Source organism: Phacochoerus africanus, chromosome 10 (genome assembly GCF_016906955.1).
Source record: "Phacochoerus africanus isolate WHEZ1 chromosome 10, ROS_Pafr_v1, whole genome shotgun sequence".
Classification (NCBI taxonomy): Eukaryota; Metazoa; Chordata; class Mammalia; order Artiodactyla; family Suidae; genus Phacochoerus; species Phacochoerus africanus.
In genome coordinates, this window is record NC_062553.1 from 1,528,452 (window position 1) to 1,555,628 (window position 27,177).

General features: G+C 51.2%; 1 protein-coding gene across 2 annotated transcripts; it reads right to left on the minus strand.

Moving 5' to 3' along the window:
• Positions 1-816: 816 nt before the first annotated feature.
• On the minus strand, positions 817-26,523 carry TNIP2 (TNFAIP3 interacting protein 2). Of its 2 annotated transcripts, none has more exons than XM_047798361.1 (6): positions 26,191-26,523; positions 13,646-13,933; positions 11,374-11,463; positions 10,623-10,889; positions 10,400-10,519; positions 817-1,167 (listed from the first exon to the last, which is right to left on the minus strand). In XM_047798361.1, exons 1-6 carry the CDS (start codon positions 26,467-26,469, stop codon positions 1,093-1,095), a joined length of 1,119 nt encoding a protein of 372 aa, XP_047654317.1. In that variant the 5' UTR covers positions 26,470-26,523; the 3' UTR covers positions 817-1,092. The 2 variants fall into 2 exon arrangements, with proteins under 2 accessions (XP_047654317.1, XP_047654316.1); XM_047798360.1 differs by lacking the exon at positions 817-1,167 and adding an exon at positions 8,252-8,910 and having other exon boundaries at positions 26,191-26,519.
• Positions 26,524-27,177: the final 654 nt, after the last annotated feature.

Consider the following 27,177-nt stretch of genomic DNA (forward strand, 5'->3'; position numbering starts at 1 on the left):
GACGCCGAGGCCCCAGTGTGCCTGCAGGACACCCAGCACCAGTGCCGCTGTCTGCAGGGGCCCAGGTTCCTGATGAGGTCGCTCCTGCACTCGGGGGTCAGCCTCTGGGGGAGCCTCATGCAGATCACACTGATGAGTAATCTTCAGAGGAAATAAAGCTAGATAAATAGATAGGCAGCTAGAAAAGAAACAAAGCGTTCTTTTATTGAATTTTGCCTACACACGTACCATTAAACAACCAAAATAGCACAGACCAGGACAGATTTTCGTTCTTTCATGTCCACAGCAAGCGGAAGTTCCTGGGCCAGGGATCCAGCCCGAGCCACCGCAGTGACAACACGAGGTCATAACCCACTGAGCCCCCAGGGAACTCCTAACATTCTTAATTTCATTAATGTATTTTTTAAAAGAAGAAAAAAACGCACCCACACTTCACACTTCTTTTACTGTTTTAAACACAAATGAAACCTCCCAAGTGCTCACCCAGTGTAACCCGACTGCTTCGTCCTTACGGTCCCAGGCCATCAATGTCTGCGCTGGATCCACCATTAAAACCGAAGAGCAAAGAGCACAAAAGGACATTTCAAGCACTTTTGAAGTGTGGGGTTTTTGTTGAGGGTTTTTGGTTTTTTGTCTTTTTGCCTTTTCTAGGGCCACTCCCACGGCATATGGAGGTTCCCAGGCTAGGGGTCGAATCAGCGCTGTAGCTGCGACCCGCACCACAGCCACGGCCACATCAGATTGAGCCGAATCAGTGATCTACACCGCAGCTGTGGCAATGCCAGATCCTTGACCCACTGAATGAGGCCAGGGATTGAACCCACATCCTCACAGAGACGTCAGATCCTTCACCTCCTGAGCCGTAACAGGAATTCCAAGGACATTTTTTTCAGCGGTGTTTCGCCTGCTGGAACAGGCAGCAGGGGCAGTGTTTTCTGAGTGAAGGGCAGGGTAGAGGTGGAGTCTGGCAGGATTGCTGAGTTATGGAAGCAGAGGCCTGGAGTTCACACTGGCACGGGGGTTAAGAGTCTGACTGCAGTGGCTCAGGAGCCTGCAGAGGTGCAGGGTTGATCCCCAGCCCAGAGCAGTGAGTCAAAGGATCCTGGCATTGCCGCCGCTGCAGCACAGGTCGCCTCTGCAGCCAGGAGTCAGTCCCTGGCCGGGGAACTTACGTGTGTCGAGGGTGTGGCCATAAAAAGGAAAAAAAAAAGGAAAGCAGAGGTCAGCATCTGGGGTGGCTGGAGCTCGGGGGGCAGGTTCCAGACAGGATGGGGCTGAGATCGCCAAGTCCCCTGGAATCTACTGATCTGTGCCTGCGTGGTGTAAAATTCCAGAAGTCCAGGGGAAAGCCACCAGAAAGCTGTAGGGCTGAAATAGGCTGTTTCTACCGACCCGGCAGGAGGCCTGGTGACGCTCAGGCATGGGTGTGGCGCCTCGGAGGGTATCAGCTTAGCAGGGGTTCTCTTGACCCCAGGACCAAATGTAAGGCTGACCGATGCCAGCCTCAGAAGGGTCCAGCCGGCCCTAAGTAACTCACCGGCCGGCGAGGACAAAGTCCAACGCAAAACGATCCCGTCCTGAGCAAAGTAAAATTCACCATGTTGGAATCCAGTCAGATGTTAGCAGGCCGTGCCAAGAAGGAAAGTGCCAACAGCAGGAGAGACAGCCAGCCACGGGAAGAGAACCAGAGACGGCGACGCTGCAGGCGGGAACCTCCACGCGTTCATGAGCTAGTGGCTCAAGGGAGTGAAGGAAACCGTGAACGCGATGAAAGAGCTGAAGAGGTGAGAGACCCGAGGGAAACGTCTTCAGAAGAAAATCTAAGATGAAACGGAGCCTGGATACAGTCAACAAACTGGGAGAAAATACCCGGGACCTTGATGGCGTATTATTAGAAACTACCAAGGATGAAGCACGCAGGGAAGAGAAACGCAGCGGGGGCGGGTGGACGGGCGCACTGGCAGGACTGCATCGAGCCGCCTCCCACACAAGCGACGGGAGGCGGAGAAGGTGGGACGGGAGGGTCTCACTTGAAAGGAGTTGTCCTCCGGGGACCATGCCTGAGATGAAGTCTCTACTTCAGTTTGGGAGGAAACGATGTCTTAAGACCACTGGGTCCCTGTCTGTGAACGTGATGCCTCATGTCTTGGTTGTCTGCTGCTGAATGTCGCTCAGCAATATTTTGTAGCTTTTATTGTAAAGAGATTTTGTGCTTTTGTTTTTGTTTTGGGTTTTTTTTGCCTTTTCTAGGGCCGCTCCCACGGCATATGGAGGTTCCCAGGCCACCGGCCTACACCACAGCCACAGCAACGCCGGATCCTTAACCCGCTGAGCAAGGCCAGGGATCGAACCCGCAATCTCATGGTTCCCAGTCGGATTTGTTAACCACTGCGCCACAACGGGAACTCCCGAGATTTTGTACACTTTTGATAACATTTCTCTAAGCATTTAATGTTTTTGACAAGACACTAAGTAGTTGTTATGCTTTAGTTTCCTGGGGCTCTCATAACAAGGTGCCACAAACTCGGCGGCTTATAAATTTATTCTCTCAGTTCTGGAGGCTATAAATCCAAAATCCAGGTCAACAGGACTGGTTCCTTCCAGAGGTTGAGAGGAGAAATCTCACTCCAGGCTTCTGGGGGTCCTTCGCTCATAGGCACATCACGCCCACCTCTGCGTCCATCTTCACATGGCCTTCTCCCTGTTTCTGGTCCTTCTCTTGTAAGGACACTGGTCACTGGACTTAAGGCCCAACCCGAACCAGCATGACACCACCTTCCGTTATATCTGCAAAGACCCTATTTCCAAATGAGGTCATGGGAGTTCACATATTCTGCGGGATGGGACTTCAATGTCATTTTGGTTAACATGTCTCTGTATCTTGAAAACTTTCTTCTTAAGATCCTGTAGGGTTTTCTGCATACGCGATCGTGTCATCTGTGAATAGGGACGGTTTCATTTCTCCCTTTGCTATTTCTATACTGCTATTCGATTCTATTTTCTGTGTTCTCTGCCGATGGCCCTGGGCAGGACGTCCTGCACGGTGAGGAAACACCTCACACCTTGCTGTGAACCTCAGCAGACACAGCTTTCACTCTTTCCTCACCAAGTATAAAGGCGACTAGGTTTTGGGGCAGACCTTGATCGGGTTGAGGAAATCCCTCAATTCCGTGTTTGCTGAGTGTTGTCATCACAAGTGGGCATTAAATTTTGTCAGGTGCTCTTACAGCTTTTTTGTTGTTGTTCTTTTCGCTCTCACGGCACGTGGAGGTTCCCGGGCTAGGGGTCGAATCGGAGCTGTAGCTGCCGGCCTGCGCCAGAGCCACAGCAACGCCAGATCCGAGGGGCATCTGCAACCTACACCACACAGCTCACGGCAGCATGGGATCCTTAACCCACTGAGCGAGGCCAGGGATCGAACCCTCAATCTCACGGCTCCTAGTCGGATTCATTAACCACTGCGCCATGACAGGAACTCCTACTGCTTCTCTTGAGATGATGTAATTTTTCTTGTTATTGTGGTGAATTAGTGGGGCTTGTTTTCTTCCTTTTCAGCTGTGCCTGCTCCAAAGTGAGGGGTTGAATCTGAGCCACAGCTGTGACCTACACCACAGCTATGGCAATACCGGATCCTTAACCCACCACACCATATCAGGAACTCCAGTGTTTTGTTTTTTGTTTATTTTTTTAGGGCCAAACCCACTACATATGGAAATTCCCAGGCTAGGGGTCAAATCGGAGCTGCAGTGCAGGCCTACACAGCCATAGCAACTCCAGATCTGAGCCTCTTCTGTGACCTGCGATCACAGCTTATGGCAATGCCACATCCTTTAACCCACTGAGCAAGGCCAGGAATCAAACCCAAATCCTCATGGATACTAGTTGGGCTCATTACCACTGAGCCACAACGGGAACTCCCAGGTTTTTTTTCTTTTTAATGTCAACAAATCTCACATTCCATTTTAAAATTCCACTTGGCTATATTATCTTTTTTATATTGCTGAATTCAATTTGTCAATATCTTAAGGATTTTTGCCTCTATGTTCATGAGAGAGAGTGGTCTGTCATTTTCTTTGTCTTGCCCAGGGTTTGCTGTCATAAAACGAGTTGGGAACAGTCCCACCACCTATTCACTGAGTGTGTGTAAGACTGGTGTATTTTTCTTAAATGTTGGGGAGAATGCACCAGTGAAGTTATCTGGTACTGTAATTTTCTTCGTGAAAAAATTTTGAACTATAGGAGCTCCCATTGTGGCTCAGCAAGTTAAGAATCTGACTAGTATCCTTGAGGATGCAAGTCCCATCCTTGGCCTCTCGAAATGGGTTAAGGATCTGGTGTTGCTACAGCTGTGGTTGTGGCACAGGCCGGCAGCTGCAGCTCCAATTCAACTCCTAGCCTGGGAACTTCCATATGCTGCACATGTGGCCCTAAACAAGAAACTAAACAAATCCACAAATTATAGACTCAGTCTATTTACTGTATCTAGAGCTTTTGAGGTTTTCTATTTCTTCTTGTGTCAATTTTAGTAAGTTAGTTGTTTAAGGATTTTATCCATTTCTTCTAAGTTGTCCAATTTATCAGCTTTAGTGTCTTAGAGATCTGTAGTGATGCCCCCTTCCGTTTCTGATATTAGCAATTTCCTTTTTCTTTTTTTCTTCATCAGTCATGCTATGGGTTTAACAATTTTATTACTATTTAAAAGAACAAACTTTCAGCATTGGTGATTTACCTCTGTTTTCTATTTCATTGACTTCCGCCCTTTTATTATTCCCCTCCATTTTCTTTGGGTTTAATTTGCAGTTTGTTTCCTGGCTTCTTGAGATGAGCACTTGAATTGCTGAAGTTTAACCTTTCTTCGTTTATAATATATGCCTTTAGAGCTATTACATTTCCCCTAATCGCTGCTTTAGCTGCATTCCATAACTGGAGCAAGTTGTGTTTTTTTCTCCTTCAGAATATTTTCTTATTTCCATTGTGTTTATTTTTCCCATGAATCATTTAGAAATATGTTGGGAATTTAGTCGTTATCTTTCTGTTACTGAGTTCTGGTTTAATTTCACTAGGGTCAGAGATCATAAGTTCAGTAATTCATTTCTTTGGAACATGCTGCAATTTATGGTCCGCAGATTTCTCTCTTTTGGAAGAATTCCATGTACATCTAAAAAGCATTATAGTTAGCTTTTGTTGGGTGCGATGTTCTACATATGAAATTAGGCCAAGTAGACTCATTATTTTGGTTAAATCTTCTGTATCCTTACTGATTTCCCTCCCTGCTTCTGTCAGTGACTGAGAGAGGTATGTTAAAGAAACTCCAACTGTGATTATGCATTTGGCTAGTGCTTTTGCTTTGTCAGCTCCACACAAATTTAGGTATGTAATATATTCCTGATAAATTTACCCTTTTATCATTTTCAATGTCACTTTTTTTTTCTTTTGTCTTTTTAGGGCCACACCCACGGCACATGGAAGTTCCCAGGCTAGGGGGTCGAATGGAAGCTGTGGCTGCCGGCCTACACCACAGCCACAGCAACGCTAGATCCAAGCCACATCTGCGACCTACACCACAGCTCACGGCAGCACTGGATCCTTAACCCACTGGGCAAGGCCAGGGATCAAATCCATGTCCTCATGGATACTAGTTGAGTTCATTATCGCTGAGCCACGGCAGGAACTCCGCAACGTCACTCTTTATTTCTGATTATATTTTTTTGTCTTAAAGTCCACTGTGTGTGATAATCATACTCATTTTCTCAGTTGGCATGGTGTGTCTCCTTTACATTCTATGCTCTTACATTTTACGTATATCCTTTTTTGGTTTTTCTAGGGCGGCACCTGCAGCATATGGAGGTTCCCAGTCTAGGGGTCAAATTGGAGCTATAGCTGCCGGCCTACACCACAGCCACAGCAACAAAGGATCCAAGCCACATCTGTGACCTACACCACAGCTCACAGCTCACAGCAACGCCGGATCCCCAACCCACTGAGTGGGGCCAGGGATCGAACCTGCATCCTCATGGATAGGAGTCGGATCCGTTTCCACTCCACCACAACGGGTACTCCTCAAGTATGTCTTTCTAATGAGCACAGGTAAGACTTTTATTTTCCTCCAGTATGACGATCATTATCTATCAGATCGTTATCTTTGCTCCATTTATTTTTAATGTAATTAAAATACATTAAAGTCTACCATCTTGCAGCTATTTTCTCTGTCCCATCTCTCCTTTATTCCTTTAGTCCTCCTAAGTTATCTTGCTTTGAACTAATGAAAACATTACTTTTCTGTTTGTTTGTTTGTTTTTGCTTTTTAGGGCCACACCCACAGCACATGAAGGTTCCCAGGCTAGGGGTCCAATTGGAGCTGCAGCTGCCAGCCTACACCACAGCCACAGCCATAGAAACGCCAGATCTGAGCCGCGTCTGACCTACACCACAGCTCACGGCAAGGCTGGATCCTTAACCCACTGAACGAGGAGGCCAGGGATCCATCCCGCATCCTCATGGATCCTACTCAGGTTTGTTAACCACTAAGCCATGAGACGGGAATTCCGGTTCTATTCTATTAATTTTTTTTTTTTTTTTTTTTTGCCATTTCTTGGGCCACTCCTGCAGCGTATGGAGGTTCCCAGGCTAGGGGTTGAATCGGAGCTGTAGCCGCCGGCCTACGCCAGAGCCACAGCAACTGGGGATCCCGGCCGCGTCTGCAACCTACACCACAGCTCACAGCAACGCCGGATCCTTCACCCACTGAGCAAGGCCGGGGATCAAACCCACAACCTCATGGTTCCTAGTCGGATTCATTAACCACTGAGCCACAAAGGGAACTCCACCGTTCTATTAATTTTTTAATTACTTTCATTACTACTTTAGTAGTTACCCTAGAGATTACAATGTGCTTCAGTAATTCATCAGCGTCTACTGTAAATCAATGCAAAACTTTGTAATTGTGTCAGTTTATTAAACACTCCCCTCCCCAGCCCGGAAAGCTCTTGTGGTCACATGTCACCCTCAGGACCCGGTTTTAAACAGTCAGTCACCATTCATTTACCCACTCCCGTGCACCTCATTCCTCTCCATGTTTTTATTCAGAATCATTTCCTCTAGGCTGATTTCCATAAAACTTCTTCCCTGCCGTAAAATCCATATATAAATTGTACAAGCTTGTGTTTGAGTCCGTCTTCATTCGGCCTTCATTTCTCTATATATGGAGCTGTGGTTAACATGTAAGGTCCTGGACTCTGTCCCTCGTCTCTGAAGAAAGCTAGGGTGTGCGCCAACAGGCCAGCAAATTACCAGTTGGTTGCCTGGAAGAGCAGGACTGTTTCACTTTCGCCTCAGGATGTCAACTTTACTCCTAAAATGCGGCCCTTCCAGGGTTTCGGAGGAAAACCGGGTGTTGACCGGCCCCTGAGACCCACAGTGGACAGCTGCTGGGGGCTCCGCTCAGCTCGTCCTGCCCTCCAGCTGTGGCTCTGGCCCCGGGTTTCCCAGTACCACTCTAGGCCCGCACATCTCGGGGATCAGCCGAGGCGCTGAGGGCTCCCCCGCCTCGGCCCTTCCCTCCAGGATGGAGCCCCGTCCGTTTCCAGCACCAGGTATCCACGAGCCCCTCCAGCTCCTCAGGATGTGTGACAGGCGTTCTGCGGTTCCAGTGCCCCACGCCACACAGACTGACCACTTCCAGTGGGGCGCGCAGGGAACCCCCCCCCCCCCCCCGCCCCCGAGGAGCTGACACCTGAACTACAACTGGAGGAGGATGGTCTAGTGTTAGCCCTTCATGCTCCAGTCACGACGGGAAGCACAGACCAACAGCACAGACCATGGGCTCAGGAGCCACATGGCCTGGGTTGAGTGCCAGCTTTATCAACGAGCTACTGTGTGATCTTGGGCAAGTGACCTCCCTTCTCTGTGCCACGTACTCCACATCCACGTGGAGGATGAGGATGCTGGCCTCCTGGACTGTCTTGAGGGTTGAGTGAGTTAACAGAGCCCCTACTGCCCTGACCCGAGAGGACACCTGCTTCCAGCAGATGCCTGCTTCCTCCCGCCCCATCCCCTGCCCTTCACTTCCCACCCTGGGCCAGGGCTCGGGACAGCGGCAGCATGCCAGGCTGGCCGGACCGCGGCCCCTCTTTTGCACGCCGAGCAGGAGAGAAACAGTGTTTCTGCTCACAGCTGATCCAACCCCTGCCCCGATGAACACGCTGCCAGGTCGCTGCACCCCAGCCCCCAACTCATTCTCGGAGCGGAACCGTCCCTGAAGCAAGAACATTTATTACAGAAAAAAGGAAGGTAAGCAACGTGTCTCACAGAGCCGGCGCTGGGCCCTGCATGCCTCCCGGTGGGGTGGGGGCTCGAACACGGCGGCCACCGCTGCCCAGAGAGGCGGCAACCCCCCCGCTGCGTGGCGCTGGCCCGCTTCCAACCACGTACTCACGACCTCGGCCCGCAGCTGGGAGACCGAAGTCCACAAGAGAAGCAGGGCCGGGCCTCCTGGGCAGACGCTCCCAACCTCCAGCCTCCGGTCCCGCCGGAAGCTCCCTCTGACCCAAAGGCACCTAGGTGAGGGCTCGGAAGCCACTCCCCGCCCATTCTGGGGGCCTGGCCCCCGGGGCTGTGTGCTGGGAGCCCCGCTCCTCGCCTCAGGGCTCACTGGCAGCACTCGGCCACGTGTCTGAAGAGCTCCTCGCCCTGCTCGTCACTGAAGTACCGCAGGCAGTGGGGGCACTGAAGGTCGCCCTGGCCTCTTGCGGTCGCTCCGGGGCGTTTGCCCTCCGCAGGGAGCTCCAACCACGGGGACCCAGTCCCAAACCTCCGGCCACCCGGCACCGCAAGCTCCGAAGCATCAGCCTCTAGGTACGCGGGAGTGTTGCCGCCGGTGCGAACCCGGTAGGAGCCTGGCTCTCGAGAGTCCTGGGAGAAAGGCAAAGGTCTGCTGAGGAGGCTGCTCTCGGGCCAGCAGCTGCAGATGCGTCCACGCCAGGCAGGACCCGCGGCTTCGCCTCGCTTCCTGCTGCGACCCTGCACGGTGACCAGACCCCCACCCCACCCACGTGCACGAAGGAACGGGTCTAAGTGGGGTCCCCCACCCCTGTGGCAGAGAACCTGCGTGGGCCCTCTGCCCAGGAGCCCTGCCCCACGCGCCTCCATGGAGAAGGGGGCAGAGCTCAGGGCGGAGCCCGGCAGCCCCCTCCTCTGAGGCCTCGGGGCAGGCGCAGGGGCTCCACGGGCAGCAGGGGTGCTGGCCACACACGGGCCCCAGACAGGAGCCACCGAGCGCCACGGCCCCAGCGCTCGTCACTTGCCTGCAAACCTTCCCGGGGGCCTTGGTGTGGCTGCCTCGCGCCTGGGTCTGCATGGTCCTTGGCGGGTCTGGCTCTCAGCCCGCACCGTCCCCACCCCATCCCTGGGCTGAGAGCCAGACTGGGGGAGGAGGGAGGAGGGTGGGGCCACAGGCCCTGCAGAGAGGGCATCAGTTCCAGCTCAGGACGCAGCCCTCGAGGTGGGGACAACACCGGCCTACAAGGCCCTCTGCAGGCACAGGGACCAGGCCCCCGGGATCTTGATGTCTGCACCACAGTAAAGGGGGTCCCCGCCACACAGCGAGGAAGCTCCCCGTAGGGTGTGCAGGACGGGCTCTGAGGACAGCCTCCTCTACACACACACACACACACACACACACACACACACACACCACACACACACACACCCCGACAGACTTTCAGGACAGCCTCCTACACACACACACACACACACACACACACCACACACCACACACACACACACACACCACACACCACACACACACACACCCCGACAGACTTTCAGGACAGCCTCCTCTACACACACACACACACACACACACACACACCCCGACAGAGACTTTCAGGACAGCCTCCTCTACACACACACACACACACACACACACACACACACACACACCCCGACAGAGACTTTCAGGACAGCCTCCTCTACACACACACACACACACACACACACACACACACACACACACACACACACCCCGACAGAGGACTTTCAGGACAGCCTCCTCTACACACACCACACACACACACACACACACACACACACACCCCGACAGAGACTTTCAGGACAGCCTCCTCTACACACACACACACACACACACACACACACACACACACACACACACACACACACCCAACAGAGACTTTCAGGCACCAGGCTCTGAGGACAGCCTCCCCCCCCCCCCGAAGTCACCCCCGCCACACCGCCTCCTCTACACACACACCCCCGACGGAGACTTTCAGGCACCAGGCGCTGCAGCTCTGCCCGGGGCAGGGGGCGGGAGAGTCGGGCCAAGGTGGGCACAGAACAACAGCTGGAGGTTCAAGAAAGGCAAAGGGGTGGCCCTCCTGCCTACCTGTCTCCAGGACACCTGGTGCCGCAGGGAGGCCACCTGCTCCTCCAGCTCGTGGATCCGAGTTTGGGCCCGTTCTCGGTCGGCCCTTTCTGACGAGAAGTCATCCTTGTAGGCGAGAATCTGAGGGGAGAGAGACACTCCGCTGTCACAACGTCACGCCATTTCTGCTCAAAGAAGGGACACATGGCCGCCCCGCCTCTCGCACCCGCGCCCGGGCGGCCACCTGCTGCTCCAGCATCTGCACCCGCTCCAGCGCCGCGTCCCGGGCCCTCCTCGCGGACGCCAGCTCCTGCTTCGCCTCCGCGCAGGCGTCTACCTTCTCCTCCAACTGTCTGTTGAGCCGGGCGATCTCCTTCTGCAGCCGCTCGGGCGAGGAGGGGCGCTCGGGCTCGAGCGGGGCCTGCAGCCCCCTCAGCTGTGCGTGGAGCCCCCTCACGTACTCGTCCCTGCTGGCATCGTAGCGCTGCCACCTGGCATTGAGGTCTTCCACCTGAGCAGCCCAAGAGCTCCACGTGAAGGCGGCGGAGACGCCGGGCCGCCCTCAGCTCTGAATGACGCTCCGCAGCATCCACCTGACACCACCGAGCGGGGGAGCGCCCCATAAACAGAGCCCCTCCCTGGGCTGTGCGGAGGGGAGAGCAGGGCCACCAGCCAAAGCGGGGACACGGTTACGATGGCCGCGAGCCACCGCCTTAGACAGAAGGGGACTGGCGGCACTTTTCCTGCCGTAGAAGCTGCACTTGGCAGTACCTCCTGGACCTCGTCTATGGATGCCCGGGATGAGGCGGGGTGGAGGCCGACCAGGCGTGCCCTACACAGCCTTTCAGGCAGAAAGGCGGGTGCTTCGGGCTGCACGCATCAGCCACAGTGGCCTGAGGGCAGGGCAAGCCCTGGGCACAGCCGAGGAGAGGACCCGCACCTGTGGCTACGGAAACCTCAGGACGTCCCCCCGAGGAACCCCTGCAGACACTCACGTGCGTGACCTTCTGCTTTAACAGTCGATTCTCCTCCTGTAACTTCTCGACAACAGCCTGGACAGAGGCGTCCCCACTTGCACACTCTGTCTGAGTAAGAAAAGGAGAGCAGACAGTGTCACCAAGCGGGACCGTCGTGTGGAAAGAAGGGAGGAAGCCATCCTGGAGGCGGCCGTCACAGACAGTCACGGCATCCACGACACAGCAGACAGCGGCCGCTCAGTCACCAGAGAAGCTAGACGGGGACAGGAGAGGACAGGCCACTTCCCGGAGGTGGGGGACAGGTGTCGCCCTTGCCCTGCCCAAGCCCACACCACACTGGGGCCAAGCCACACACAATGTCCTCGCGGCCTGAGAATGGCCACCATCACGGGGGTCGAGAGGTCAGCAAGCTTCATCTCACGGCACACCAGAGAACATTCCAGCCCTGGGCCGCGCAGGTGCCAGGAGCAGGCCTAGCCAGGGACCCACAACACAGACCGTCAGGTCCACCTCAGTGATTCTGCACAGAGAAATCTGACCTGGGCCTCACGCAGGGTCAGGAAATTCATGCCTAGAAAGCTACGATGGGGAGCAGAACTAACCAAAAAGGCTCATGAAAAGTCTGTCCGAATCCTAGAAACTGAGTGCGTTTAACCGCACAGTGGCCGGAGGGGAGGCGGGGACTGGGGGTCGGGCCGCGCACTGAGGTCTACGTGGGGACCTGCCGTCCAGCACAGGACACTCTCCCCGACGTTCTGTGAATCCGGAAGAGCATGGATGTGCGCATGTACAACGGAATCACTTGGCTGCACAGCAGAAGCTACCACAACCTTGTAAATCACCTATACTGGAATAAAACTTTAAAAGATTAAAAGCAACAACAACAAAAACCCCAGCACAGTGGGGTGTCTGTTGGTGACATTATTTTTGAGAATTCCCCCTGAACGACAGCGGAACTACATGACCTAACCCGGGGGCACCGGGAAACCCCGGGTGACTCAGCCGAGTCTGGGACTGAGAAATGACGCTGGTTCAGAGACTGGTAAGAGCCGCCAGGGAGGCCTCCTGTGGCACAGCCGGTTAAGGATCCAGCACTACCACACAGTGGCTTCGGTCACTGCTTGTGGTGCGAGTTCGAGCCCTCGCCTGGGAGCCTCCACACACCAAGGGAGCACCCACAAAAAAAAAAAGCACCGACCCCACACACCTGCCCAGGGCAACCTTGTGTGTGTGGCTGCTTTCAAATCCGCAGAGGGAAATGACACAGTGACTCAAAATCAGGTGAGAACACAGCCTCCTCCCAGAAAGCACTCTGGTTTCTGAAATACGCTGTGTTCTCTCCGAGGTTCCCTTTCCGTGGAATCCACCCGGCTGAGACGGGCAGTTCTCAGAGCGAGGGTCTCCCCAGCGGGCTCGCCAGTGAAGCTGCTGCTGGGACATCACGGAGGGCATTTCTGAGTCAACCCTGTCGCAGCCTCAGAGAAGCTCCTGGAAAGGACCAGCGGGAGGCTAATCCGGGTGGGGTGGGTACCAGTGCCTGTACCCCATGTGTCCCACAGCCTTGCCCCGTCCTCCCAACACCCCCAGGAGCCCCTGGTTCTGTGCTACAGATTTCCTAACACTGAAACCTGCACTGTCCCCTCCCCCAGTAGACCCTACACACAGCCACGGCCCAAATCCAAGCTGTCGTGGAAGCCCACCTGCCACCGGGCCCCACTGGCCCCTATCCCCACACCGCCCTCTCCCACTGCACCACTCCTGGCCAGCACTCAGGGGCCCTATGTCCTCACTTCACTGACTGGAGAACAACCCGGGCTTCCGATGGTGGCAGGCCACACTGCCAGTGTGGACCAGCCCAGAAGCCAGCTTAGCAACCACAACTGCAGCCCTGGAGGAGGCCCTGGCGGGACCAGCCCCACCTAGCTGTGCTCACTGCGCCCGCTGTCTCTGCACGGCCTCCTCATCTGCTTGGTGCACCTGCCCTGGCTCTGCCGCTTGGCCCTCAGCTAAGGGTGATGAAGCCAAAGTGCCACCTCCCTGCCACGGCCCAGGCTCAACTGCAGGTGTGGGTGGGTGGCTGCTGAGGCCTCCTGCTTTCCTACTGTGTTCTGCACTGTCCACCATTCTAGAAGAAATCTCTGAAGGGCAAGGCTTTGCCAACAGCTGCCCCACACCACTGAGAACAGAAATGGGTTCCAGTACCCAATCTCTATGACTGCAGAGGGACTCCAAGGTGCAAGGCAAATGCCACCCTGAGGTCTTTGGCGCAGTTCGCTTGCACCCAGCCTACCTCAGGGCCCCTCTCCCCTACGTCCCCCTGTGCACGCTGGCGTTCATCCAGACACTTGGCCAGATGCTGGCACATGTGGGCAGTGGCGGCCAGAGTCCTCCGCAGCTGATGGGTCTCATCAGCCAAGGAGCGGCACAGGATGTCGCTGGCGGCCCGGGCCCGCTCCTTCTCCGCCACGCTTCTTCTCAGCAGGGCCACTTCCTTCTCCCGCTCGTGCTCTGGCTGGTTCATCAGCTGCTGTGTCTCCCTCTCTTTTTCTTCTAGTTGCTCAGAAAGTCTCTCAATTTCCTAAGTGGAGAATTGAAAAGCACAGTTTGAGTAAAAGAAGATTAGAAACGAATGTTCATAAAGCAAAAGAAAATCCGGCACAGGCACCCATCAGGTAACCAACACGCTCTTTGGAGGTTGGCTTCTGAGCTAATAATTACCTTTGGAGTTTCTGGCCTATAAAGTTCTATGTGAAACTTCAGCTAAAAGTCTGTTTTCATGAGCAAACTCACAATTTCAGATTTTACATCATCAGATTACTAAGTGTGGCAACTCCAAACACTTCTTGACAGGAAAGGCAGAAACCCCACTGCAGTGGGCAGCCCCCAAAAGGTACACCCACGTCCTAACCCTGGTACTTGAGGCTGTGACTAAACTTAGAAACAGGGCCCTTGAAGATGGAATGAGTTAAGATGAAGTCAGACTGGATCTGAATGGACCCTAAGCTAATGAGGTAGGTATGTCCTCCTAAGAAGGAAGCTTGAACACAGACACAGAAGGAGGCCGTGTGAGGGCAAAGGCAGAGTCTGGAGTGATGTGTGCACAAGCCAAGGACACGAAGGATGCTGCCAGACCTGACAGAGGCAGGGAAGGGTCCCCCCGGAGCCTTAGGGGGCATGCGGCTCTGCTGACGACACCCTCATTTCGGGCTTCTGCCTCTAGAACAGTGAAAGATTGTTTCTGTTGTTCTAAGCCACCCAGTTACAGCAGTTCTAGGAAACTAACATACCTGATCCCAACTTTTCTTTCAAGTCCTTAAAATTGCAATTGCTTTAAACCCTGCCTTAATTTTGTGCTTTCCCATTTTCTTTCTTTCTTTCTTTTTTTGCTTTTTAGGGCCACACCCACGGCATATGGAGGTTCCCACACTAGGGGTCGAATCGGAGCTAGAGCACCATAGCCACAGCAACAACAGACCCGAGCCAAGTCTGTGACCTACACCACAGCTCACAGCAACACCGGATCCTTAACCCACTGAGCAAGGCCAGAGATCGAACCTGCAACCTCATAGTTCCTGGTCAGATTCGTTTCCGCTGCACCACAACGGGAACTCCTGTGCTTTCCCATTTTCAAAGAAATCTCCAACAGAAACAGTCCATGAGGGAGGTGAAGTAGGATGAACCAGTCCATCCTACAAATAAAAAACCAGCTTCAGGAGTTCCCATCACAGGGATGTACTCATTCTTACCTCCTGTGTGCCAATCAGGAGGAATGGACACCAGGAATCGAGAACCTTCTTACTACAACGGAATGAAACATGGGGCCATGTTATTAAAGGGGCCCTGAATTATTACTCTCAACTGCTTTAAAACAAAAACAGGAGTTCTCGTCGTGGCTCAGCAGAAACAAATCTGACTAGCACCAATGAGGACATGAGTTCGATCCCTGGTCTCACTCAGTGGGCTAAGACTCTGGCGTTGCCGTGAGCTGCAGTGTAGGTCACAGACATGGCTCAGGTCCCACGTTGCTATGGCTGTGGCACAGGCCAGTGGCTACAGCTCCTGATTCGACCCCTAGCCTGGGAATCTCCATCATATGCCAAGGGTGCAGCCCTAAAAAGACAAAAAACCCTTAAATTCCTCTTTCCATGTGCCTTCCAGGGCCTCTCAGGTAGAAGCCTTCCTTGTCTCTTCCAGCTTCTGCCGGTCGCTAGTAGCCCTGGGCCTGTGGCTGCAACACTCCAATCTCTGCCTCCATCTTCACGTGCCCATCTTCTGAGGACACCAGTCGCTGGATTAGGGTCCACCCAAATCCAGTATGACCTCGTTCTAATTTCTCACACCTGCAAAGACCCTACTTCCAAATAAGATCACAGGTTCCAGGAAGAAAGGAATCTGGGGGAGACACTGTCTAACCCAGTACAGTCCCCTTTCTCTCTCCCTCCTGGGGAGCCCTCCGTGGGTGCCCATATGAAGACTGCAGCCCAGCCCACGGTCATCCCTGATGGGACAGTGAGAGAACAGGAGCAAACAGGGAATTTAAGACAGGCCAATTTTCTGAGCCTTTCCCACAAGTGCCAAGCACTTAGGATGTACCCTGGGGAGGCAGTGACAGAGAATGGAAGAATGCAGTGGAGAAGAAGGCAAACAGACAAGGACAAGAAGGAACACAGCCTGGAAAGTTCTGGGAATATGGCAGAGTAGGACGCACCAGGAATCTCCTCACCCGAAAAACAGTACCCGTCAGAAGCTGCCTAGTGCGACTATTCTGGAACTCAAATGCAACTTCCATAGGAGGACTAAAACAGTCAATTGTGGTTAATTTCTGTCAACTTCAGCTCTTAATACGTAGCAGCTAGACATCCCACCCCCCAGCCATGCTGCTGGAGGCTATATATGTGCTTCTGGATGAGCCTGCACACAGCGTGCAGGAGGGAGGGTGGGCAAAAAAGATCCTGTCCTCCAAAGACTAGGGATCTGTGCTCTGATCACTAACTGTTGCTGCTGATCACAGAGGTGAGACAGGCTGGCAGCCACCGCCGTTTCACCTCCCCCATTGCTGCAACACCCCCCCTCTCCAGATGAAGTGACTTCCAGAGGATTTAAAAGGCGAGCATCCTTTTCTTCCCTCTTTCATTTTTCCTTTCCCCTTTTGGGAGCCAGACATCAAAGTCTAGGATTCAAAAGCAACTATATAAAAAAGGAAAATTCAAAACAGATCATACAACCCCAAGGAAGGTACAAGTTCAGAAGAGACCTAAGAAAACTTTAAGTTGTATCTCAGACTGATCCTTGGTACAGAGACAACCTACACCACCAAAAATACAGCAAGTCCTGGAAAGGAGGATGATCCACCTTCCAGATGTATCACACTATTAGATCCAAATATCCGGGTTTTGTGGTTTTTTTGTTTTTTGTTTTTTTTGTCTGTGCACACCGCATGTGGAAGTTCCCAAGCCAGAAATCAAACCCATGCCACCTCTGTAACCAGAGCCACAGCAGTGACAACTGGATCCTTAACCCACTGAGGCAAGAGGGAACTCCCAAATGTCCATTTTTTAACAACAACAAAGCAGAAGTATTAAAAAAAAAAAAAAAAAGAGTTCCCGTCGTGGCGCAGTGGTTAACGAATCCGACTAGGAAACATGAGGTTGCGGGTTCGGTCCCTGTCCTTGCTCAGTGGGTTAACGATCCGGCGTAGCCGTGAGCTGTGGTGTAGGTTGCAGACGCGGCTCGGATCCCGCGTTGCTGTGGCTCTGGCGTAGGCCAGTGGCTACAGCTCCGATTCAACCCCTAGCCTGGGAACCTCCATATGCCGCGGGAGCGGCCCAAGAAATAGCAACAACAACAACAACAACAAAAAAGACAAAAAAGACAAAAAAAAAAAGGAAAATATGGCCCATTCAGAGAAAAAAATAAATCAACTGAAGCTGTCCTTGAAAAACCTGATGATAGATCCTACAGACAAAGACTTTAAAACAACCATCTTAGGAGTTCCCCTCATGGTTCCATGGAAACAAATCTGACTAGCATCCATGAGGAGGATAGACCAAAAAAAAGACAAAAAATTTAAAAATCTTAAAAATAACCAAAACCACAACTGTCTATAACTCCATTTTTTTGTTTTCTACATGACTTAAGAGATTAATATACTTTTTTAAATTAGTCTAAAAATTATTATTATTGTAATTTTGATTTGTAACTCCATATGTTATTTCCTTCATAATTTAGGAGACTAATGTATTTAAAAGATTAGTTTATGTTTGTGGGCACATGAAGATTTAATTTTGCGACATCAACAGAAAGAGGTGGGTGGAGCTGTAAAGAAGAAGGTTTTTTGTACATTATTGAAGTTAAGCTGGTATAAATCAAATTAGAGGGTTATAACTTTACGATGTTAAACGTAATTCCCATGATAACCACAAAGAAAATAATTACAGAATACACAAAAAAGGGAGTTCCCATTGTGGCGCAGGGGAAACGAATCCAACTAGGAACCATGAGGTTCCAGGTTCAAACCCTGGCCTCACTTAGTGGGTTGAGGATCCGACGTTGCCATGGGCTGTGATGTAGGCTGCAGACGCGCCTTGGAACTGGTGTGGCTCTGGCGTAGGCCAGCAGCTGCAGCTCCAGTTGGACCCCTGGCCTGGGAACCTCCACCTGCCATGGGTACAGCCCTAAAAAAAGACCAAAAAAAAAAAAGAATACACAAAAAAGGAAATGCGAAAGGAATTTAAATATTTCACTATTAAAAAGATCAAGTGATAATCTGTGTGAGAAAAGAATCTGAAAGAAAATAGATATGTGTATATGTATGAATGAATCACTTTGTTGTACAGCAGAAATTATCACAACCTTGTAAATCAACTACACTTCAATAAAACTTAAAAAAAAATAAATCAAAACACTGGAGATCCCTGGTGGCCTAGTGGGTTAAGGATCTGGCATTTTCAATGCTGTGGCTTGAGTCACCGCTATGGCACAGGTTCAGTCCACGTGCCACAAGTGCAGCCAAAAAGAAAAATCAAACACAAAGGACAATAATGCAGAAAATGAGAAACAAGGAGTTCTTTGTGGCACAGTAGGTTAAGTATACGGTGTTGTCACTGTGGTGGCTTGGATTGCTGCTGTGGTGAGGGGTGATCCCTGGCCTGAGAACTTCCATATGCTGCAGGTGTGGGAGGGAGGGAGGAAGGGGAAAAAACTATAAAGCATACAGAAAACAAGCACCAAAATAACAGAAGTATTTCATCCTTATCAGTATATACTTTAAACATAAATAGATTAAAATCTCCAGTTGACAGACAGAGACTGGCAGAATGGATAAAAACATATAATGCACTCTATGCTGTCTACAAGAACCTCAATTTAGGTCCAAAGACATATGAAGACTGAAAGTAAAAGGATGGAAAAACACATTCCGACCAATGAGTAACCAAAAGAAAACGAGTAGCTATGTTAATATCAGACAAAATAGGCTTTAATTCAAAAAAGTTTACAAGAGACAAAGAAGGATATTATACATTAATAAAAGGTTTACTACAGCAAGAAAATATAATAATTATAAACACTGATGTACCCAAAATACAGGGAGCAAAAAACTGACAGAATTGAATGAGAAACAGATAACCCTACAATAAAAGTTGGAGACGTCAAAACCACACCCTCAATAATAGACTGAACAACCAGCCAGAACAAAAGGAAACAGAGTACTTAAACAACACCATAAACAAACTAGATCCAACACAGACATACAGAACACTCTACTCAACCTCATACACATTCTGCTCAGGTGTATGTGGGACATTTTCCAAAATAGACCCTATGTTAGGTTACTTTTCTTTTATTCTTCAGCTGTACCCGTGACATATGGAAGTTCCCAGGCCAGGGATCAAATCTGAGCCAGAGCTGCAATGCAACCTATGCCACAGCTGCAGCAATGCTGGATTCTTAACCCCCTGTGCAGGGGTGGGGATCAAACCAGCACCTCCACACAGACAAGCCAGATCATTAACTGTGCCCATGTAATTCCTGTTAGGTTACACATTAAGTCTCAATAGGTTTATAAAAGATCGACCTCATACAAAATACTTCCTCCAACCACAAAAGGATGAAGTCAGAAACCAACAATTTAAGTAAAGCTGAAAAACTTACAAAGTTGTGAAAATTAAAAAACACAGTCTTAAACCAATGGATCAAAGAAGAAATCACAAGAAAATTAGAAAATAGTTAGAGGCAGGAGTTCCCATTGTGGCTTAGTGGTAACGAACTGGACTGGTAACCATGAGGATTCAGGTTCAGTCCCTGGCCTCGCTCAGTGGGTTAAGGATCCAGCACTGCCATGAGCTGTGGTGTAGGTCACAGACATGGCTTGGATCCTGCATCACTGTGGCTAAGGTGTAGGCTGGCAGCTGCAGCTCCAATTGGACCCCTAGCCCAGGAACATCCTTATGCTGCAGGTACAGCCCTAAAAAGCCAAAAAAAGAAAAAAAAAAGGAAGGCAGGCAATAATTAAAGGCAAATGAAAATGAAAACACAACATAACACAACATACCAAAACTTGTACAGGACCCACTCCAAGGAGTGTTAAGGGGAAATGTATAGTTATAAACATTTACATTTAAAAACAAGAAAAAGGAGTTTCCATAGTGGTTCAGTTGGTTAAAGACCCAACATTGTCTCTGCGAGGATGTGAGTTCAATCCCTGGCCTAACTCACGGGGTTAAGGACCTGGTATTGCTGCAAGCTGCGGCACAGGTCACAAATGTGGCTTGGATCCGGTGTTGCCATGGCTGTGGTGTAGGTCACAGCTGCAGCTGCAATTTGACCCCAGGCCTGGGAATTTCCATAAGCCACAGGTGCAGCCATGATAAATAAATAAATAAATAAGTAAAAACAAGAAAGATCTCCAATCAAAAAACTAAATATAGAACTACCATATGATCTAGCAATCCTACTCCTGGGCATATACCCAGGCAAAACTATAATTCAGAAAGATACATGTGGGAGTTCCCACTGCAGCCTAGCAGGTTACGAACCTGACTAGTATCCATGAGGATGCAGATTCAATCCCTGGCCTCGAATAGTGGGTTAAGGATCCAGCACTGCCATGACCTTCAGTGTAGGTTGCAGACATGGCTTGGACCTGGTATTGCTGTGGCTGTGGTGTAGGACAGCAACTGCAGCTCCAATTCCACCCCTAGTCTGGGAACTTCCACATGCCACATGTGTGGACCTTAAAAAAAAAATTACAGAAGTTCCCATCATGGCACAGCAGAAACAAATCTGACTAGGAACCATGAGGCTGCAGGTTCAATTCCTGGCCTCGCTTAGTGGGTTAAGGATCTGGCGTTGCCGTGAGCTGTTATATAGGTCACGGACACAGCTCAGATCTGGTGTTGCTGTGGCTGTGGCGTAAGCCAGCAGCTATAGCTCCAATTAGACTCCCAGCCTGGGAACCTCCATATGCTGTGGATGCAGTCCTAGAAAAGACAAAAAGACAAAAAAAAAAATTTACAGACCAATATCACTGATGAACATCATGCAAAAATCCTCAACAAAATACTAGCACACTGATTCCAACAATACATCTAAAGGATCATACACTATGATCAAGTGGGATATACCCCAGGAATTCAAGGATTGTTTCAGTATCTTCAAATCAATCAATGTGATACACTACATGAACATATTGAAAAATAAAAACCATATGATCATCTCAATAGATGAAGAAAAAGCTTTTGATAAAATTCAATATCCATTTATGACAAAGACTCTCCAGAAAGTGGTCACAGAGGGAACATACCTCAACATAATAAAAGCCATAGATGACAAACCGACAGCTAACATCATACTCAATGGTAAAAAGCTGAAAGCATTTCCTCTAAGATCAGGAACAAAAGAAGGATATCCACGCTCACCACTTTTATCTTACACACTTTTGGACGTCCTAGCCACAGCAATCAGACGAGAAAAAGAAATAAAAGGAATCCAAATTGGAAAAGAAGAAGTAAAACAGTCACTATTTGCAGATGACATGGTACTTAGAGAAAATCCTAAAGGTGCTACCAGAAAACCACTAGAGCTCATCAATGAATTCAGTAAAGCTGCAGGATACAAAGGTAGTACACAGAAATCTGCTTCTTTTCCATGCACTAACAGCCCAAGATCAGAAAAAGAAATTAAGGAAACAATCCCATTTACCATCACATCAAGAAGAATAAAATACTTAGAAATAAAGCTACCTAAGGAGGCAAAAGACCTGTTCTCTGAAAACTATAAGATACTGATGAAAGAAATCAAAGATGGGAGTTCCTGCTGTGGCACAATGGGATTGCTGGCATCTCCAAAGCACTGGAACAGAGGTTCGATCCCCCGCCCGGCACAGTGGGTTAAAGATCCAGCGATGGCGCAGCTACAGCTTAGGTTGCAACTGCAGCTCAGATCTGATCTCTGACCCAGGAATTCCATATGCTGCAGGATGGCCAAAAGAGGAGGAAAAAAAGGGGGGGGGGCAGAAGATCCAAATAGACATTTCTCCAAAGGAGACATACAGTTGGCCAAAAAGTGAGGCTCAGCTTCACTAATTGCTAGAAAAATGCAAATCAAAACTCCAAAGAGGTTATCACCTTACACCAGTCAGAATGCCCATCACCAAAAAGTCTACAAACAATAAATGCTGGAGAGGGTGAGGAGAAAAGGGATTCCTCCTACACTGTTGGTGGGAATGTAAATTGGTAGAGCCCATGTGGTGAACAGTGTGGAGGTTCCTTCAAAAACTAAAAATAGAACTACCATATGATCTAGCAATCCCACTCCTGGGCATATATCTAGAGAAAACCATAATTCAAAAAGATTCAAGTTCCTGTTGTAGCTCAGCAATAACAAACCCAACTAGGATCTGTGAGGATGCAGGTTTGATCCCTGGCCTCGATCAGCGGGTTAAGGATCCAGTGCTGCTGTGAACTGTGGTGCAGGTCACAGACGCAGCTGGGATCTGGTGTTGCTGTGGCTATGGTGTAGGCCAACACTGCAGCTCCAATTCAACCCCTAGCCTGGAACTTCCATTTGCCACAGGTGCAGCCCTAAGAAGACAAAAAAAAGGAGTTCCTGTCGTGGCGCAGTGGTTAACGAATCCGACTAGGAACCATGAGGGTGTGGGTTCGGTCCCTGCCCTTGCTCAGTGGGTTAACGATCCGGCGTTGCCGTGAGCTGTGGTGTAGGTTGCAGATGTGGCTCGGATCCCGCGTTGCTGTGTCTCTGGCGTAGGCCGGTGGCTACAGCTCCGATTGGACCCCTAGCCTGGGAACCTCCATATGCTGCGGGAGCGGCCCAAGAAATAGCAAAATGACAAAAAAAAAAAAAAAAAAAAGATTCATGCACCCCAATGTTCACCACAGCACTACTTATAATAGCCAAGACATTTAAGTCTGTGAGTCTATCTCTGTTTTGTACATAAGTTTACTTGTATCATTTTTTATATTCCACACATAAGTGATACCATATGATATTCGTCTTTTTTCTTTTTTGGTCTCTATTTTTTTTTTAGGGCCGCACCCATGGCATATGGAGGTTCCCAGGCTAGGGGTCGAATCAGACCTGTAGTCACAAGCCTACACCACAGCCACAGCAATGCGGGATCCAAACTGCATCTGCAATCTATACCACAGCTCACAGCATCGCTGGATCCTTAACCCACTGAGCTAGGCTAGGGATCCAACCCACGTCCTCATGGATGCTAGTTGGATTCGTTAACCGCAGAGCTACGACGGGAACTCCAATATTTGTCTTTCCAATATTATCATTTCTAGGTCCATCCAGGTTGCTGTTTCATTCTTTTTTATGGCTGACTAATATTACCCATTTTCTTTATCCATTCCTCTGTTATGGACATTTAGGTTGCTTCCATGTCTTGACTATTGTAAATAGTGCTGCAGTGAACATATAAGACCTAAAACCATAAAACTCTTAGAAGAAGCATAGGACAAAAGCTTCATAACATTGGATTTGGCAATGACTTCTTAGATACAGCACCCGAGGCACAGGTAACAAAAGAAAAAACAGACAACTGTAAACCAGCTATAATGGAAAAAATAATAATAATAATAATTTTAAAAGAAAAGAATCCAACACACACACAAAAAAGAAAAAAACAGACAAATTGGAAAAGTTTTAAATGAAAATAAAGATGAAAATTTAAAAGAGTTCCGTGGTGGCTCAGTGGGTTAAGGATTGTCACTGCTATGGCTCAAGTCGCTGCTGTAGCTCAGGTTTGATCCCTGACCCAGAACTTCTGCATGTACGAATGCAGTCAAAAAGAAAACATTTACAAGTCATAGGGAGTTCCTGTTGTAGCTGAGCAGAAATGAACCTGACTAGTAACAGGACGCAGGTCCAATCCCTGGCCTCACTCAGTGGGTTAAGGATCCAGAGTTGCTGTGAGATGTGGTGTAGGTCGCAGACATGGCTCAGATCTGGCACTGCTGTGGCTGTGGTGCAGGCCAGTGGCTGTAGCTCCAATTTGACCCCTAGCCTGGGAACCTCAATAGGCCTCAGGTGCAGCCCTAAAAAGACAAAAAAAAAATTTACAAATCATAAATCTTATAAGGGGTTAGTATCCAGAATATAGAGAGTACTCCTAAAATTCAACAAAATAATTCAAAAATGGGCCAAGGACTTAACCCTTCTTCAAAGATATACAAATGGCCAATAAGCCCATAAAATGATGCTCGACAACTCTAATCATTACAAATCAAAACTACAATCATTTTGCACTAAATTACCACACTTCTGTTAGGATGTCTACCATCAAAAACAGAAAATAACAAAGTTAGTGAGGATGTAGAAAAATGTGGAAAACCATTATGGATGTGCCTTCAAAAATTAAAAATAGGGAGTTCCCGTTGTGGCTCTGTGGAAACAAATCTGACTGGCATCCATGAGGATGCAGGTTTGATCCTTGGCCTTGCTCACTGGGTTAAGGGTCCAGAGTTGCCACGAGCTGTGGTGTAGGTCTCAGATGTGGCTTGGATCCCCAGTTGCTGTGGCTGTGGTGTAGGCCAGCAGCTACAGTTCGGATTCAACCCCTAGCCTGGGACCTTCCATATGCCACGGGAGCAGCCTTAAAAAAAAAGACCAGGAGTTCCCGTCGTGGCGCAGTGGTTAATGAATCCGACTAGGAACCATGAGGTTGCGGGTTCAGTCCCTGCCCTTGCTCAGCGGGTTAACGATCCGGCATTGCCGTGAGCTGTGGTGTAGGTCACAGTCATGGCTCGGATCCCGCGTTGCTGTGGCTCTGGCGTAGGCCGGTGGCTACAGCTCCGATTGGACCCCTAGCCTGGGAACCTCCATATGCCGCGGGAGCGGCCCAAGAAATAACAAATAGACAAAAAAAAAAAAAAGAACACAACACGGAGGTATATATCCTTCAGAAACCAGCATACACTCCCCTCAGACCCATATGGAAATACACACTCCAAACCCAACACATGCAGATGTACTTCAGAACCAACACAGACACACTACTCAGACTCATAACCCTCAGACCAACATGGGCACACACACTCCTGAAAACCAACAAGGACTCCTAAGAACCAACATGGGCACTTTCCTCAACCCATCAAGGATGCACAAATCTCAGATCCAACATGAGGACACACACCTCAGATCCAACATAAGCACGCACATGCCTTGGAACCAATATGGACAAACACCTTTTACACCCAAAATGGGCACACATCACTCACAACCCAACTATGCCAACAAGGACACACATCCCTCAGAGCCACCATGAACACACAACTATCAGAATCCAATACAGGCACAAACCCCTCAAAACACAGACCCATCACCTACAGACCCTAGCCAAACACACGATACTCCTCAGACACCAACACGCACGTATACACCTCAAAACCAACATGAAAACATACCCCTTAGAACCAAAAGGAGCCCACATAACCCTCAGACACAATATAAGCACACAACCTTCAAAACCAAAATGAGCACATAACCCTCAGAAGCAACACATTCACACACAGCCCTCAACACAACTTCGGAACCCACGAGGGGAGCAGACACCCCCCGAGACTCTACACAGGGGCACACACACACCTCAGACCCAACAGGAATAAATACAGCCAGCATCAATACAGACACACGACCCTCAGACACAAAAAGGGCCCACGCCCTAAGACCCACTACGGGAGCACACCCCTCAGAACCTAAGACAGGCTCACAATGCCAGAACCAAGACGTACACGCACCTCTCAGACCCAACGTGGTAACACCGCAGACGCTAACATGAACACACATCCCTGAGAACCACCTCGACACACCCGCCTCAGACCCAACATGGAGCACGCCCCTCAGCACCGACAGGGCCACACGCGCCCCCTCGGCACCGACAGGGCCACACGCGCCCCCTCGGCACCGACAGGGCCACACGCGCCCCCTCGGCACCGACAGGGCCACACGCGCCCCCTCGGCACCGACAGGGCCACACGCGCCCCCTCGGCACCGACAGGGACACACGCGCCCCCTCAGCACCGACAGGGCCACACGCGCCCCCTCAGCAGCTACACTTACACCCTCCAGACCCAACACGGCGACAGCCCGCAGACGCTCACACGCACCCCTCAGCCTGACCGCCGGCACACAGAGCGCCCAGACCCCGGCTCGGCAGTCCACACCCCGAGAGCCCAACGACCCCTCCGGGCCCCCCGCGCGCACGCCCCTCAGGAGTCACCCGCCGACGCCCGCCCGCGGCGCAGCGCCGACCCGGCCGGCCCACCCGAGCTCCGCCAGCCGCACGCGGCCCCCGCCCACTCGGCTCCGCACCTGGCGCAGCGCGGCCTCCGCGGCGCCGCCGTCCTGCTGCCGGAGCTGCTCTCGGAAGCGCGCCACCTGCTCCAGCAGCGCGTCCACGAGCGACGGCGCCGCGTCCCCCTCAAGCGCCGCCAGACGGGCGCGCAGGCGCGCGATGAGGGCGTCCCGAGCGGCCAGCTGGTCCTGCAGGCGCCTCAGCCGCTGCCCGGCCTCGTGGTACAGGCCGCAGAGCGCGGCAGCCGCGCGAGGGGCCCCCTCCGGCCCGCCCGACCCCGCGCCCCCGGACGACATGGCTACGGGCCTGTCCGGGAAGACGCGCGCCCGCCGGCAACTTCCGCGCCGGGTCTGGGCGGGCGGCCCCCCTTCCCGGAACTTTTCCCGGCGCGCCCCGCCCCCCCCCCCCCCGCGGAACCCCCCGGGCCCCGCCCCGCGCCGCGCGTCCAGGCCCCGCCCCCGCCCTGGGCTTAGTCCCGCCCCCGCCCCGAGCCGGGCCCCGCCCCGAGCCGGGCCCCGCCCCCTCCCCGAGCCGGGCCCCGCCCGTCCCCATTCCGCCTCCGTCCACCCGCGGGTGCCTCGCCTGTCCCAGTCGCCCAGTCGCCTCGCGTGGGGGCAGTTTTTGGAGAGTACGCTCGGTTGAGGAGAGGGGTTGAGCGGTCTCTGATGTAGCTACTGATGGAAGGGAGAGGAGCCAGGAATTCCTGTGTGGCTCGACGGGTTGGATCCCATGTCGTCACTGCAGTGGTTCAGGTCGCTGCTGGGGCCCTGGTTCAAAGACGACCCCAAGGATTAACCCTGAAGTTGGGTCCAAATCCCCGGGCTGCAGGCGGGTTGGCCACGTCGGGCAATAGGAAAAGGGCGACTTTCAGGAGTTGAGCCCAGCGAGGTGCCCTACCCACCAGGGCACAGGGCAGTGCCCAGAGCAGGACTCTAGACCCTGCATCCGCCCTCTTTCCTGCCCTATTTCTCCATTCTTTTCCTTCCCCCCAACTGCCCAGACCA

Bases quoted from the DNA above. Each gene is read 5' to 3' on its own strand.
- TNIP2 (XM_047798360.1), bottom strand. From the start codon at position 26,469: ATGTCGTCCGGGGGCGCGGGGTCGGGCGGGCCGGAGGGGGCCCCTCGC. The intron at 10,890-11,373 runs GTGAGTGTCTGC...TGGGCTGCTCAG, and splicing joins TAAAGCAGAAGGTCACGCAC to GTGGAAGACCTCAATGCCAG. The intron at 10,520-10,622 runs GTGGCCGCCCGG...CTCTCCCCTCAG, and splicing joins TGCAGATGCTGGAGCAGCAG to ATTCTCGCCTACAAGGATGA.